At 53.3% G+C, this 15946-nt stretch overlaps 1 protein-coding gene across 4 annotated transcripts in view; it reads left to right on the top strand.

Moving 5' to 3' along the window:
• The first annotated feature begins 9237 nt into the window (after window positions 1-9237).
• Window positions 9238-15946, top strand: part of ADAMTS2 (ADAM metallopeptidase with thrombospondin type 1 motif 2) — a 311700-nt gene continuing 304991 nt past the window's right edge. For 2 of the 4 annotated variants that reach the window (XM_064279254.1, XM_064279255.1), the window contains exons 1-2: window positions 9246-9408; window positions 10402-10796. In XM_064279254.1, coding sequence (XP_064135324.1) covers window positions 9282-9408; window positions 10402-10796 — 522 coding nt within the window. In that variant the 5' untranslated portion in view covers window positions 9246-9281. Of the gene's footprint in view, window positions 9409-10401; window positions 10797-15946 lie in introns of all 4 variants that reach the window. The other 2 variants (XM_064279257.1, XM_064279256.1) reach the window with 2 other exon arrangements.

Raw genomic sequence — 15946 nt, 5'->3', positions numbered from 1 at the left:
TTCAGCCTGTACCTGCAACCAGGAGCAGGATCCCTTGGTGGGCAGCAGGGGGCCAATGGTGTCTTGTGGGAACCTCGAGAAGGAGCATTTCAGAGTTCCAGCCACCTGAGGCCATTGTGGAAGCTCCTGGGTGTGATAGCAGAGAAGCTGGAGCAGAGGGAGTGCAAACACAGGTTGTGGTACTACTGTAAAGCGCCCCCAGGCCGGTGGGTGCCACTGAGGGCAGAGTTCCTGTTTCCCCACCTGAAGGAGGCAGAGATGGGCTCTGCAGCACATGGGTTGGAGGACGTGGTGCTCCCAGGGGCTGCGGAGGTGAACTGCAGGAAGTGCTGCTCAAGCAGCATCTGGAGGCTGAGGCTGCCTTTCAGCTCCTGCTAGGCCCTTCATGGCCAGATGTGCTCATGTTTCAGAGAAGCTAGAGACGCAGACTTTCATGGGACAGGTTTTGATTTTTTGAATCTCAGCGAATAATTCAAGTTGAAAGTGAAACCTATGAGTCCCTGGTTGGCCATCCCTTATGTATCACTTAGACCCTTGAGCAATGGTGTAAATGGTTAATACGCTCAGCTGGTAACTGAAAAGTTGGTGGTTCGAGCTCAATCACAGGCATCTCTGAAGAAAGGCCTGACCATCTACTTCCTAAAAATCACAGCTATGGAAGACCCTATGAAGCATAGTTCTACTCTGACACACTTGGGGTCACCGTGAGTCAAAAAGGACTCGATGGCAACAGGTGGTTTAGTGAACCCCTACTTTAGGTGACACAGTGGCATTTCTAGGAAGGATGCTCCGTGCCTTGAGGAACTGCACCCCCAAAGGGCAGGGTGAGGGGGCCGAGAGAAGGCTGTACTTTGTATACAGATGTGTATAGGAAGTGATGAGGAGAAAGACTAGCTAACATATTGAGTGCTTACTCTGCTATGTATTAGTTCTAAGATCAATGTATATACATTAAATCATTTAATTCTCATAACCACCCTATAAAGTACCATATAGCAGCTGCCATTGAGTTGACCCCATCTCATGGTAACCTATGTGTGTCAGAGTAGAACTGTGCTCCACAGGGTTTTCAATGGTTGATTTTTTGTAAGTAGATCATGAGGCGCTTCTGGGTGGACTGGAGCCTCTAACCTTTTGGTTAGCAGCCAAATGCTTAACTGTTTGTGCCACCTCAGGATGTCTACTTTATGAAGCAGGGGATACCTTAGGATGCCCATTTTACAGCTTAAGAAACCAAGGCATAGGAAGGTCAAGTTAGTTTCCCAAAGTCACATGACTGGGGGGAGCCCAGGCATTCTGTCTTGGAGCCATTCATGGTCTCCTCTCTTTTCTGAGCTAAAGAGTTGAAATCATCTCTGCTAGGTGATCTTGTGATGTAATTCCCCTCTTGGCAGCCCCAAGGAACAAGGTCCCCTGCTCCCCAGGACAGCAACACTGACAGGCTGGGGAAGGGAGCTCTCTAATTTGTAGATCCACCTTATTGCTCAAAAGGAGCATTCATACACTCAGCCACCAAATGTATTATGCAATAAGTGTTAAGTCATAAGCAATAGCTAGTGACTTCCTGACTCTAGGAAAGGAGTGGAGATTTCTGGGAAGGGTCCTTGGTGCCTAAGGAACTGCATCCCTGAAGAGCATGGGCAAGAGGCTGCTGACATTTACCCTTTGTTGAAAACCAATATATGCCCAGCCCCATGCTTTGCCCACACTGGGAGATAGGCATGTAACCCCTGCCCTACACATGAGCAAGCAGAAGCATGGACAGGAAGAGGACTGGGTACAAGTCACTGTGTGGGGGACATTATCCTGGAGAAGTCCCCGTCGGATTAGTGGGAGAGAAAGGCGCAAGTCAACTGAGAGGTTTCAGGCACCTGGGCCTGCTGGGATGACGGCATGGGCGCTACCAGGATGCCTGTGAGATGGGAGGATGGACATGGCAGGGCAGAGAGGAGGGGCAGATTTCAAAACCAAGGAGGATGGACCTGGTGACTGATTTAATGAGGGGGAGAGAAAGGGAGGGGTCCGGGATGTCTCCTGGATCTCCACCCTGGGTGTCTATGTGGAGAGTGGAGATACTTTGTCTAGAAGGAAGACTGGAGTGGGTAGAGGTGGGGTGAGAAGGCGCAGTTTGGAGTGAGTTGGTGGGTCTGCCAGACATCTTGGTGGAGCTGTCCAGGAGACACCGCGTGTACAATTGGAATGGCCCTGGTGGGAGTCCTCCACGCAGAGACCTTTGGACCTGTGGGGAGGGGTGTATGCTCAGGAAGGGAGGAGCTGGGGGTGGAAGTGAGGAGCCCCAGCCTTTAAAGGAGGACAGAGGAAGACAGTGTCCTCTGAGAATGAGGAGGAAACCAGGGCAGAGGGGATTAAGATGAAGAGTTCAGTGGAGCAGAGAGGCCCTGTGGTGGGGCCAGGACATGGCCCTGAGCAGTCCTGGGGGTCTTGGGGACAGTGATAAGGAGAAGAGTCTTTACTTTGGAGGGGTGACAGTGTCCCCACCCCACTGTGTTCCAATGAGCCAGCAAGAGCAACTGGGCATAAGGCGGATTTATTTCATTAAAAAAAAAAAAAAAATCCACATATAATAAGACATGACTTTTTTTTTTTTGGTCGGACAATCAGGAGGGGACACTATTTTGCAGGGAGTGGCAGTGGCTGCCATGCTCTCCCCTTTAAATGTCCCTGGAAATTTGTGCCAGGTCTCAGCATTTCTGTGGTGATGCCAGGACCATCTGGAGCTGCTGGGAGGGTGTCGGCTAAAAAGCAAAGGGCTCTGGGATGGGACGAGGCCTCTGGCACCCCAGGGAGGAGCACTGGGTGTCCCCAGGGAGTCCCCAGAGCTGCATCCATGGGGGTCTCGGTTCTTGGATTCCACCATCAACTCCACTGCCAACCCCAGCCAGAAGCGTCAGTCTCCTTCAGGCCCACACCCTTGATGCTGAGAACTGGGTAGACAGGGTCAGGGAGGGAACCTGATAGGAACAGGGTGTGACCTAAGGGGAGTAAAGTCCTGGGGCCAGGGGTATTGAGAGGCCTAGACATGCCAGGGCCACTGAACGCATTCCCAGGTCTGAGAGGGGTGGGAAATGCCCTTAAAACCCACAAGGTAGTAAGATTGTGCCCTTCACAAGTTATCTACAGGATTCATATCCAGATGATGCAGTCTACTAATGGGATACAAACCCAAAGTCACCTGAGGGATGTATTTTCATCCGGCACAGTAACCTGTGGCTATGTGATACTCTCACTGGGAAATAAAGGCAAATGTGTCATTTGAGGTGCTAGGGACATTGAGGTTGGCCTTCCCTGCATTCATTTTGCCCCAGATGACTAATCCAGGGTGGTCCCAGTAATCCTCCCTCCCTTCAATAGCTGGCTCAGCAATGGGACTGTGACCCTACAACACCAGAGGGGAGTCAGCGAAGCCTTCTGGGAGAGGGCAGGACACCTGGCAGTGCTTCAGCCATCCTTCTGGCCAGTCAGGGGCCAAGACGGTACTCAGATGGCAGGGCCCTTGATGCCATTGTTGGGCTCTGCAGCCACCATATCCCCCAACTTCTGGTACATAAAATAATGCATTTCCTTATGGTTTAAGCAGGCTATGTACTTATAGCCAAGAGCATCCTAAGGAATCCAGAGACTTTACCCAGGTGGGACATATGGACCAAATGGCCCTCCTGACTCCTGTGAGAAGCCAGGCACAGGTGGACTCAGGAACCTAGACCCTGACCCAAGAAGGCCCAGGGCATCACTTCTGCCACATTTAGATGGCCCCTTTAAAATGTTGGGGTCTACTATTATAACAACTTGAAAAATAGTTTAAACAGAGAAGAAAATATTCTTTGATGATTACGGGGCGGGGGAGGGAGGGAAAGGGTTTTTCACCAATTAGGTAGTAGATAAGAGCTATTTTTTTTTTTTTTCTAGGTGAAGGGAAAGACAACACACGATACAGGAGAGGTCAGCACAATTGCACTAAACCAAAAGCAAAGACGTTTCCCGAATAAACTGAACACTTCAAAGGCCAGTGTAGCAGGGGCAGGGGTTTGGGGACTATGGTTTCAGGGGACATCTAAGTCGATTGGCATTAATAAAATCTATTAAGAAAACATTCTGCATCCCACTTTGGAGAGTGGCGTCTGGGGTCTTAAACGCTAGCAAGCAGCCATCTAACATGCATCAATTGGTCTCAACCCACCTGAAGCAAAGGAGAATGAAGAACACCAAAGACACAAGGTAATTATGAGCCCAAGAGACAGAAAGGGCAACAGAAACCAGAGACTACATCATCCTGAGACCAGAAGAACCAGATGGTGCCTGGCTACAACTGATGACTGCTCTGACAGGGAACACAACAGAGAGCCCCTGAGCGAGCAGGAGAGCAGTGGGATGCAGACCTCAAATTCCCTTAAAAAGACCAGACTTAATGGTCTGACTGAGACTAGAAGGACCCCGGAGGTCGTGGTCCCCAGACCTTCTGTTAGCCCAAGACAGGAACCATTTCCAAAGTCAACTCTTCAGACAGGGATTGGACTGGACTATGGGATAGAAAATGATACTGGTGAGGAGTGAGCTTCTTGGCTCAAGTAGACACATGAGACTATGTGGGCAGCTCCTGTCTGGAGAGGAGATGAGAGGGCAGAGGTGGTCAGAAGCTGGCCGAATGGACATGAAAATAGAGAGTGGAGGGAAGGAGTGTGCTGTCTCAGAGGGAGAGAAACTAGGAGTATACAGCAAGGTGTATATAAATTTTTGTATGAGAGACTGACTTGATTTGTAAACTTTCAATTAAAGCACAATAAAAGGAAAAAAAAATATTGGGGTCTCACTGCCTCACTGCTAGGCTGAGCATATTTGCAAGTGGGCAGTTACAAGTGGGCATTTAGCTTTCATCCTTCCTTGAGGGGTCACTGGGAGCCCAAGTGGCACAGTGGTGAAAGCACTCGGCTGCTAAGGAAAAGATGTGGCAGTCTACTTCTGTAAAGATTTACAGCCTTGAAAACTCTATGGAGTAGTTCTACTCTGTCTCATAGGGTCACTGTGAGTTGGAATTGACTTGATGGCAATGGTTTTTTAAATTTTTTTTGGTTTTGAGACTGCTTAAATGGAGTCTGGAAACCCTGGTGGTGTAGTGGTTAAGCGCTACGGCTGCTAACCAAAGGGTTGGCAGTTCGAATGCTTCTTGGAAACTCTATGGGGCAGTTCTACTCTGTCCTATAGGGTTGCTATGAGTCAGAATCGACTCGACGGCACTGGGTGTGGTTTTTTGGTTTTCGTTTTAGATTGAGTCTGAGCCTCCATGTAGAAGTGTTGACTGAACCTGGATCTCCAAGGCCCCAAATTTCAAGCACATTGTCTTTCATTTCCAGCTAGAACTAATCCTAATTGCAGTGGGACACCTCCGTGTGGAGCATGGCAATGAAAAAACCCTGCTGTCCAGACACCCACCCACGTTTTCTCCTTTGTCTGACACAGCTCCCAGTCAGAGTGTGTCAGGGATACTCAATAAACAGCAAGAGCCAGTACTTCCACAAAGGCCACTCAGCCGCCCCATTCTGTTCAATCAGCGTTCCCTTGATGTAACGCTTACCAGCACATCTGACCAGGCACTGTACTTGCTGTTTGCCAACTGTGGAGGGGGACAGAGCTGCCTTCTACAGAGGACCTTGGACAAGGTTACTAGTCTCTTGTGGCCTATGATGCTCTGTATATGGGTTCCAAGGCACAGGCGGAATCTAGTTTGCTCCCCCCAACCCCCCGGGAGCATGCTTGTTAGGAAAGAGGGCCGTTAAATCTTGATACCTCCATCTGCTTGTAGCTGGCAGTGTGGGCAGGTCCTGCCAAGGAAGATGACCTCATGGAAGGGGCAGAAGACCTTCTGCAGGGCTAGTTTCTATGCTGCTGTCAGAGGAAAGGAATGGCTCTCAAATGGGTTCCTGTTTCTAATAAGGTCTGTGCTTGAAGATGGGGCCTGGAAGCCTGAGGCAGACTAAGAGCTTGACCCCCCCTCTGTGAACTAATGCAGGACACCACTCCCACCGAGGGCTGGGGCTGGCACTGAAGGAAAGGAGTTCTGTTCTTAATGTGGGTCTCTCCTGTTCTGTCTTGGAGGCATGTGTGCTGATTAGTGATGTTCAGGATGGCCAGGAAAAGTCCTTATCTCTTTCTGCAGCTCACATCGTTGGGAAGATTTCAAGGGGGTTGGGTTTGGAGGTGACCCTGGTTAAAGTTAACCCTGTATTGTCCTCATTTTTCCCCCCTTCCCCCGCTACATGGAGCTGTTCCAGATCTGGGTTGCAACTCCAGGGCCTTCAGGGACCAGGTTGGTGACAACAATGAGGAATAGGCAGGTGGAGGAGAGGATGGGAGTGGTGGAGACTGTGTTGAGGGAGATTACAAATCAGGCCTAAAAGACATTCAAATTCAACTAAAAACAAACACACACTAAACAAAACAAGTGTTTAAGCGGAGCTGGCCCTGTGGCCTTTGGTTTGTGTCTTTGGGATCCAGACTGAATAAGTAGACCTGAACAAAGAACCACTGGGGATTCTTGTGTCCCCCATTTCACTTGGAGGAGGAGGGGTGGTCAGAGGGATAGGCAAACACCTGTGGGTGGGCAGTATTTCCCAGAAGAGCAGTTGAGATTTGAAGGTTTACCTGTCATTTTTGATGCATCTGTGTCTGGCTTATCCACTCAGCCTTGTGGGATGTCACTGTGGGGATCAAAGAATGGGGCTGATGGAGGGTGGTGGTCTGCCTCCATTCACCCTTGGGGTCCCTATCCAGTGCAGCAGCACCCCAGCAAGGAGTGGAGTCTCCTGAGGCTGGGGGTGATGTGGAGCTGCTGCCAGGGTCTACTCAGAGTGTCAGGGAGACAAATCACCTTTCCCAAGAACATGCCAGGGCATGTGTCCCAAAGTGTGCAAGATATTTTAGTTACCTGGACATGGCAGAACATATCATCGACTCACAAAGTGGAGAGCTCTTCCTTTTCAGTTCTTTTTTCATCCTGATTACATCAAAAGAAAGGTCTCTGTTTGCGCTAGTCTGTCTTAGCACTTTTGTAACACTTGCTAAGCAGCTTCAGCCTCAGCGTCTTTTGCAGGCAGTAGTATCTAGAACTTGATTAACATTTTTTGTTCTCATTTTACATATTTTGGGGGCTTATCTTTGACCTATGGTATGAGATGTTGACTTTTTCATTTATGATAGTGATTAGAGGATCCTTAATAAACTGAGGTAAATATTAAATACTGTATAGGGAAATAATGGTAGTGGTGTTAGGGTGATATATTAAAGACCATTAGCATGGCAGGGAAGTGAGGGAGGTTTGGGTAAGCATTGTAGAACATGATCCTTGGAGTAGGTGAGGCTGAGTGTCACTCATTTTTTGAGGAGGATGGGAGCACATGAGGAATAGGTGGGAGAACCTTGTAGGTCCTAGGGTCAGCACCTAGCTGGAACTAGTCTGGGCTGCTTGTTCCCCTCAGCCTTCAGGATTCAACTGAGATACCACTTCTCATGGGAAATCCTCCCGATTCCTGGATCCGGAGTCATTTCTGTCCTCTACACTGGTCACCATCCATCTTCCTTTGGAATCAACTGGGCCATCAGAGGTCTCAAAACCAGATGCCCACTAGGAGTAAGGGGAGGTGCTCATTTAGTGGGCGATAAGCAGAAATGTGGGCTCAGTGTGGCCTTACCAGCCAATTTCTCACGAAAAGTTGGAAACCAAAAATTTTATGTGAAATGTCCCCATGTTTAAGGTTGTCAAATTTAGTTTTTAGGAAGCCACTGTCAAGGCCAAATAAACCATGCCTTAGGGGCATGAGACAGCTGGAAGCTTCCACGTGAAGATGGCGGTCAAGAGCCTCACACCCAGGCCCTGGAAATGACGGAACTGAGGATACAAAATCACAGCTTGAGGGAACTGTGCAAGTCACGTGTTTCCCCACAAGACTGGTCCTTCTGGGGGCAGGGAGGGGCCTGAGTCATCTCTGGGTTTGGCCCACATAGAAGATCAAAAGGGGCAGATGTCCACCTCTGCAGCAGCGAGGCAGAAGTTGGGGGTCTCATAGCAGAGCTGGTCCCACAGACAGATGCTTGGGAGGGGCCTCCCAGGCAGGGTGAGGAGGGAAGGTCACTGTGGTGTGGGACAACAGGTCCATAGGATGGGGACGCCAGGCAGCAGGAAGGTCAGGCCTTTGCTCTGGGGTGGGGGGTGGATTCCAGCTGGGGATGGGCTTTGACATCAAATTTGGCCTAGGAGGGAGTGGGGAAGGACTCCTTGGAGATTGGGTTGCAAAGGCCAGCAAATCCTGTTTCAGCCTGGGGGACCTGGATGCAAAGGCCATGAGGCTAGAGTAACCCGTTGCCATCGAGTCGATTCCGACTCAGCGACCCTGTAGGACAGAGTATAACTGCCCCATAGAGTGCCCGCGCAAATTTTGGAGGTGAGGCAGCAGCCTGAGTGTGCTCCAGGAGGATGCTCCTAGGTCTGGGAGGGAGAGGCTGCTCTCAGAGGCTGCAATGGAGGGATGGGGAGGCAGACGAAGGGACAGGGGCGCCAGGTAGAGAGGAGTTCGGGCAAAAGGTGCTGATTTTTGGAGTAGCTCCTGGAGTGCATCCTCCTATAACTGTGTCCTTCGGCCTCTGGGGCCTCCCCTGGGACCCTGCAATTAGCCTACAGCTCCCATATCCCCACGCCCTGTCCCGCCCCAGAATGCAGGAAGAGGGTGTTGGAGCCTCCTGGGTGGACCGGTGGAACGCAGGCGCCGAAGGACTCTCTGGGTGGGGTTGCTCTGCCCAGGGCTGCTCCTACGAGATCGTGCGGAGAGAGGGCGCGGGGCGCGCCGAGGGTGGCCCGCGGCGGGACTCCTCCCGCGCGGCCCGCAGCTCTTCTCTGCTGCCGCCTCGGGGCGTCTCTGCTTCGCCGCTAGCCCAGAACGGCGGCGTCGGCGTTAGGTGGCCAGCCGGAGGCGGCGGCGGCGGCGGCGGCAGAGCCGAGAAGCGCCGGGTCACCGCAGGCTGAGGCGCCTGCCGTCCCCGCCCTCCCTCTGCTCGCAGTTCCTCCCGCCCGCTCCCTAGCCGCCGCGAGCCCTGCCCTCTCCCCGCCTCCCTCCGGTTCCCCGCCCTCCCTCCGCGCGGCTCCTCCTCCGCCCCGCGCCCTGCGGTGCTGCAGCTGCAGGCGGCTCCAGCTGCCCCCAGATGTGGACTGGGCGGCGCGTGGGCAACTTTCGCGCCGGCTGCGAGTGCCGGGCCAGGGTTGCGGTCCGGCTGCCATGGATCCGCCGGCGGGCGCCGCTCGCCGCCTGCTCTGCCCCGCGCTGCTGCTGCTGCTGCCGCCGCTCCTGCTGCCGACGCCTCCGGCGAACGCCCAGCTCGCCGCTGCCGCCGCCGACCCCCCAGGTAGGTGCAGCCCGGCCCTCACGCCCGCGACCCCCACCGGCCGGCCCGCCTGCTGACCCCACAGTACCCCCAGGCGCAGTCCACCCTGACTTGGGCAAACTCCGTGCGCCCCGCCTGGGGCCAAGTTGGCCAACTTCGAGGCCGGGATGGTCGCACAGGAGGCGCCCCGCGGGGCAGCCGAGCTCCCCAGGCCGGGGGAAGCTTAGGCGCACTCGCGGCTCCTGGGACTCGGCGTGTGGAGACTGAGGGCCGGCAAAGCCCGGCGGCGGAGAGCGCAGCACCAGTTCCAGTGGGGCTGGGGGAACCAGGGCGAGGCAGTGTCCGGGCTCGTGTTCGGGAACGCTCGGGAGGAGCCCCGGTGCCTCGCGCGCCGCCTCGGCCCTGGAGACTGGTTGGAGCGATTCGGAGGGGATCCCCGGAGGTCGGAGAGACTCTGCTCCATCCCTTCCATTCTCGGGTGCCCTAGGAGAGTGGCCCCACAACCGGGTGACTGGCAGCTGAACACGCAGGACAGGCCTCCCCGTGCCTGTGGGAGCTGAGTCCTCGCCACTCCGGAGGGCGCTAGGGCGGCGGTGCCGCGGAGGGGTCGAAGCACACGGGCAGGGGGGCCAACTGAGAAAGACTTCCAAGCAGTCTCATGCCCTGCCAAGGAGGGTAGGCTTAATGGGCCAGGGGACGCACTGGAGGGGCCATTCCCTGGGGAACTGAGAGACGCCCGGGGAGCGCCAACCCGGAGAGGGGCAGGGGCAGAGCTCCTAGCTGGCAGGGTCCCAGAAAGAGACGCCCAGGGGCTGCGGGGCTTCTGTCTGCTGGCCCTGTTAACGCCCCTTCACGGTTGCAAGAAGGCCCGGAGAGGTGCAGGTTCGCTTCTGGGGGCTGCCTGGAGGAAGGCCCCTTCACTTTGCAGTGGGGGCAGGGCTGCGGGTGCGGGGCTCCGCCGCGTGGCTCCGGGCTCCGAGATTTCAGCGGGTCTAATGCCCCTTCCCGTTGCAGGGGGACCCATGGGGCATGGAGCGGAGCGCATCCTGGCGGTGCCGGTGCGCACTGACTCTCAGGGCCGCTTGGTGTCCCACGTGGTGTCGGCGGCGACGGCCAGGGCGGCGGTTCGGACCCGCAGGGCTACCCCAGTCTGGACCCCGGGCTTCCCCGAAGGCAGCGAGGAAGACCCTGGCAGCCGCCTCTTCTACAATGTCACAGTCTTCGGCAGAGACCTGCATCTGCGGCTGCGGCCCAACGCCCGCCTCGTGGCGCCTGGAGCCACCGTGGAGTGGCAGGACGAGTCGGGCACCACTCGCGTGGAGCCCCTTCTTGGAACCTGTCAATACGTCGGGGATGTAGCCGGCCTGCCCGCAACCTCCTCTGTGGCGCTCAGCAACTGCGACGGGCTGGTGAGTCCGCACTGTTCTCCTCCTGTCTCTCCTTTGGGCTTTGGAGGCTGCTGTCCTGGGAGTCCCTTGGGAGGGCAGGGCTTGCCCTGAGGGCCTGCTTTGCCGCCCTGGTGCGTAGGGAGCCATCCCACCACTGAGGGTTTGGCTGGAAGGCAAGTTATTTTGATTGTTCTGATAAGGAGGCCATGTATGGGAAGGGGGAGGGTCGCAAAACTCCCGTCAAGTAGCAGAGCGTCTTTGTGTCTCTCTGGCACCCGCCTGCACCTTTTTTCTTGCATTTAGGTGTGGGTTGGGGTGTGTGTGTGTATTTGCATGCGTGTGTCTGCACGTGCGTTTGGGTATGTCCATGTGCATTGCATCTGTGTACCTGAGCATCTGTGTGTATACGTTCGTGTGCCATTGTGCCTCTGTGCACATGTGTCTCTGGGTTCTTGCTCCTGTGTGTCACGGTGTCTGGGAAGTGTATGTCCCTGTGCGTTTTTGCAGGCGGGATATGTGTGTGGTAGGTAAGTCTGCAGGTGGAGCCAGCCCTGGGAGCAAGCAGTGGTGCTGAAATGCCCTGTTAGCTCTGTGCCCCCCCTCGGCTGACTGGGAGCCACTGATTTTTACTCTGTGGTTTCCTGTCGAACTCCAGTTGTGTATTTGAAAAGTAGGCTTTCTCTCCCTGTTTTGAGCCAAGGGGAGCATTTGGAAATGCAGGCTCTGGTGTCCACGGACTCCTTGTATCTTTAAGTGGGCAGGCTCTGATGGACCCGTGAGGCTAGAGGGCCCTTTGGGGGACTTCCTGGGCCATTCAGTGTGACTCGAGCTGTGGGAAGTTCTCCTGCATCCTAGGGCGCAGAGGGACCATTGCTTGGCACCCGGGTGCCTCAGAGGAAGCCTGGATCGATGCTCAGGGAGGAGGCTGACATTGGCGGTGTTCTGTCCAGCAGCTTGGGACCTGGCACCAGGCAGAAGCCACTGCAGTTTTCTATTTTGGATTGGGTGTGCGGAGGTCAGGTTGACTCTGCTAGCCAGATATCTGAAGCCACCTACTGTGGGCTCTGCTCTAATTGCTGCTCAGGGCATTCCTGCTCTAATGAGTGGCTACTCTCCCAGCCCTGCTGACCCCTGCACACGCCCATCCTCGGCGGCCAGGGCCTGTCCTACCGTCTGCAGAGCTGGCAATTAGACGAGAGCCCAGCGACCGCTGGCATGCTTTTTATGGAGACGCAGGAAACTTCACTTGTTGCTTAGGAAAATCACTGCCTTTGGATGGATTTAGAACCCAGGCTTGTTGCAAAAAAACTATAAATGTCCTTGGAGGAGTTGGGTTAAAATGGTGCAACGCTTTATAGTTGCTGTTGTCTCTGAGGATGTTCCGGGTCTCATAGGTGTGTCTCAATTTATACTGGAGGTGAATTTCCTAAATGAAAGGAAATCAGTCCTGGGGACTTGGCGGGGGAGGGGGGAGGGGGCTTGGTGGTGGTGGGTGACGTAGATGTAGTGTGTTGGTACCTGACGACTGTGTCCTAATTAATTCCTGATGGAGTGCATTTCAGAGAAGCTTTGCCACTGTATCATTCATTCATTTGTTCATTCATTCATTCATCCAGCATGTGATATTTCGTGTGTCCTCAGTACTGGTCAGAGACATGGCAGGCCTGGAACCCACCCTGGGCTCACACCCTCAGGGAGGCTGACAGGCTGAGGGGTTCTCTGGCCAGGACATTAAGTATGTGCTCCTGAGGGGCTCTTTGAATAGGATGAGTTGTCCACTGGAAAAGGTGCAGTTGCCCATCTGGGCAGAGAAAACACCATGTGTAAAGATTCCAGGCATGGAGTGGCTTGGTCAGGACAGGCATGGTGAGAGGTTACATGTGCTGGACATGGGCAGAGATTCCAGTATACCTGCCCTTGCAGTGTCCACAATGCAAATATTAAGTTTGGATGCTCAAGGGCGACATGCCTGTCCCAAGGGCCACAGAAACTTTCAGACCTATTGTCCTCCCCTATCCTGAGGCACATGTGGGTTCATTGTCTTGCCTGGCCCTGAAGACATCTGAATTTATTTCTCTGCTTTGAAGGATGGCAGTTTTAACCTTCTTTGCTGTGGAAAGCAATCTCTAATCTATTCAGTACAGTAGAATTCTTATTTCGGGGATGCTTTCAGTTGCAAGTGACAGAAAATGTAAGCCAAATTAGTGTAAGCAGGAAGAAGAAGTAAATAGCTCACATAATGGGGAAGTCTTCAGGCATGGCTGGATCCAGGTACTCCTCACAGGCTTCAGGACTCTTGCCCCTGTCCTATTATGTGTTGGCTTTGTTCTCAGATAGATTCCCTCTGAGGTGAATCAGATGGCCCTGGAAGTGCCAGGCTGACATCTTTTACTGATAACTCCAGCTGAGCCTTGGGTGTTGCTCTGGCCAGGCCGGGGTCAGCTGTTCCTGTGGGAGTCAGGGCATGGGGTTTGCAGAACCCCATAGGCTGAGAGTGCAGGAGGCACTGCTCCCCAAAGTGGCATGAGATTGTTTTGTCAGAAATCAAGACCTTGGGCCAGCCAAAGTGATAATTCTACTGGAGGCAGGTAGAGGTGCAGCCCCAAGATAAGCCACATGAAAATGTGCTTTATAAGACATGTATGCACTTTATTTCCAGAGAGGCTGAAGAAGGTAGCATTTCTGGGTTCCCTGACAACCACTAAAAAAAAAAAAAATTTTTTTTTTTTTTTTACAACCACTAGATAGACATTATTCATAATATTCACAGGGTTAAGTTTGCCTTTTCATGAGGCATGAGAAAAAAATGCTGAGTGAAGGGTTCTTGTACATCACATTGCTTTGAAGAGTTTTCTAGTATCTTTTGGGCCACATGATGCTATTGTTGTTAGCTGCCGTCGAGTTGATTTTTGACACATAGTGACCCCGTGCGACAGAGTAGAACTGCCTCATAGGGTTTTTTAGGCTGTAGTCTTCATGGGAGCAGATTGCCAGGTCTTTCTCCTGCGGAGCCACTGGGTAGGTTCAAACTGCCAACCTTTTGGTTAGCAGCTGAGTGCTTAATCATTGTGTCACCAGGGCTCCTACAGCCTACACCATAGGTGTGCTGATTTCAAATTATTCGTGCTGATTTCAAATTATTCTTACACGCTCATTAAAAACCCAACGAAAGCCTGTTGGCATAAAAAGTAATGATAGCAACTCACATTTTACTGTGCTCCTACTCTGTACCAGGCTCTGTGCCAAGCATCTTATGCCTCATTTCCTTGTTTGATCCTCATAGCACCCTAAGGAATATGTCCTAATATTGTCCCCATTCTGCAGAGGAATAAATGGAGGCTCTGAAAGTTGAGGTGGCTTGCCTAGCACTTCACAGCCAGCATTTGAATGCCTGTCTATGTGATTCCAAGGCCCTACTCACTCCATTTGATTGCCTTTTCTGCATGTCATTAAAAAAAAAAAAAAAAAAAAAAACGAAGAACTGCATTTCTTTAAAACATTTTTGACCTTACCTACTCTGGGGACTTTCTCAGCCAGCAGCATTTACTGTCCACAGTGTGAGGAAGCAGGAATTGGGAAACAGGCCCTGGTGGCCCACACACTTGCTGGTGAACTGCTCTGGGCTGCAGCTCTTCATTCGTGGGTTGGGGCCCAGGAACTGTGTTGCAGCCCGATCATAGTGGGGACACTAATAGGATGGTCTGGTGTCTCTGGCTGGGCAGGGCCAGCGGAGGACGCCTCTGCAGGCTGGGTAGTGGGAAGGGCGTGACCTCTGAGGCCTGGTCCTCTGATCCTGGGGCCGAAGGTAGAAGGTGCACACCCTTCCCTGGGGGTACCATATGAGCTCCTCGACATTGTGAGGCAGAGCCCTCATTGTATGGCCAAGGCTCAGAGAGGCCCCTGAGCTGCCTGAGGTCTTATGGCAAGAAGAAGCTGGAGCTACTGCCACGGGGGGCCAGGGCTCCCCTCCCAGCTGCCATCTTGGCCAGCACCCACTCTGTGCAGTCTTGCTGGACATTAAGAGTCACCAAGGACCACAGGGAGCCCTGGTGGCACAATAGTTAAGCCCTATGGAGTAGTTCTACTCTGTCCTGTAGGGTTGCTATGAGTCAGAATTGATGCAATGGCAACGGGTTTGGTTTTGTTTTTTAAAGGCCACAGAGAGAAGCCATTTGCTCCTAAAGGGACTAAGGTGAGGTTCATTTTTCCTAAGAAAGCCACTGCATTGAGGCCCACACACTGGGCTCCAGCCAGCTCAGGAGTTAGAGGCAGGCAGGCAGGTGCAGGTAGGCCCTGAAGCTGTGGGACAGAGGTGCCTGGGACTTGCAGACAAAGTCCCTGCCTGGGGTCCAGGGTGGTCCAGGGTCTTCCTTCCTCCCACCCTGCACTGGCATTGCCTGGAAGACAACGAGGGGATCTCAGGAATACTGAAGAGGGGCTGCAGAAACTTCTGGGCTGCCTAGGTGTTGGGACTCCTCAGGTCAGAGTGGAGGCTCCCTGTTTGGCCCCTGCTCTTTGGAATCTACACATCCACCCAGGGTGCTATCAACTTTCTCCACGGCTGTTACCACTCTTGTTTAAGACTCTCTCAGTTTAAGTGACAGGAAACCAGCTCACATTGGATGACACAAACAAGGGACATGATGGTCCTTGTTATCTGGGGAGTCCTGAGGAGAACCATCTTCAGGCATAGCTGGATCCAGGGGCTCAGCACTAGTGTTGGAACATGCTCTCTGTCCCTCAGTTCTACCACTCTCTTTGTTCCTGTCAGGGTTACCCTCCCCACGTAAGGGCCACCAGTAGTCCTGGCTTAACCTGTCTCCCAAGGTGGCAATCCCTATGGAATGGAGAGCACTCCTTTCTGGATGATTCCCACAAGAGTCCTGGAGAGGGCTCTGTTTTGTACTGCTTGAATCACAGGATTATCTTTAAATCATTTGCTGTGGTGGGGGCCTGGGCTGAGCGTTTTGCCCACCTTCTGGTTCAGGGTGAGGGTCAGGCCTCTAAAACACATGGAATGGAGTGGAGAACGAGTCTGCCACCACACTCCTCCCGGACTCCAGGCTTCCTGTGTCCAGCCCACATCTCCTGGGTTCTGTCCTTGCCTGCCCAGCTGCCTCTGGGATGCCCTCCCTGGCCAACCCCATGGTGACCCCCACATGCAGCCAACC

Source organism: Loxodonta africana, chromosome 2 (assembly GCF_030014295.1).
Source record: "Loxodonta africana isolate mLoxAfr1 chromosome 2, mLoxAfr1.hap2, whole genome shotgun sequence".
NCBI classification, from domain to species: domain Eukaryota; kingdom Metazoa; phylum Chordata; class Mammalia; order Proboscidea; family Elephantidae; genus Loxodonta; species Loxodonta africana.
Note: the sequence above shows the minus strand (reverse complement) of the source record. Positions and strands in the feature narration are given on the sequence as shown.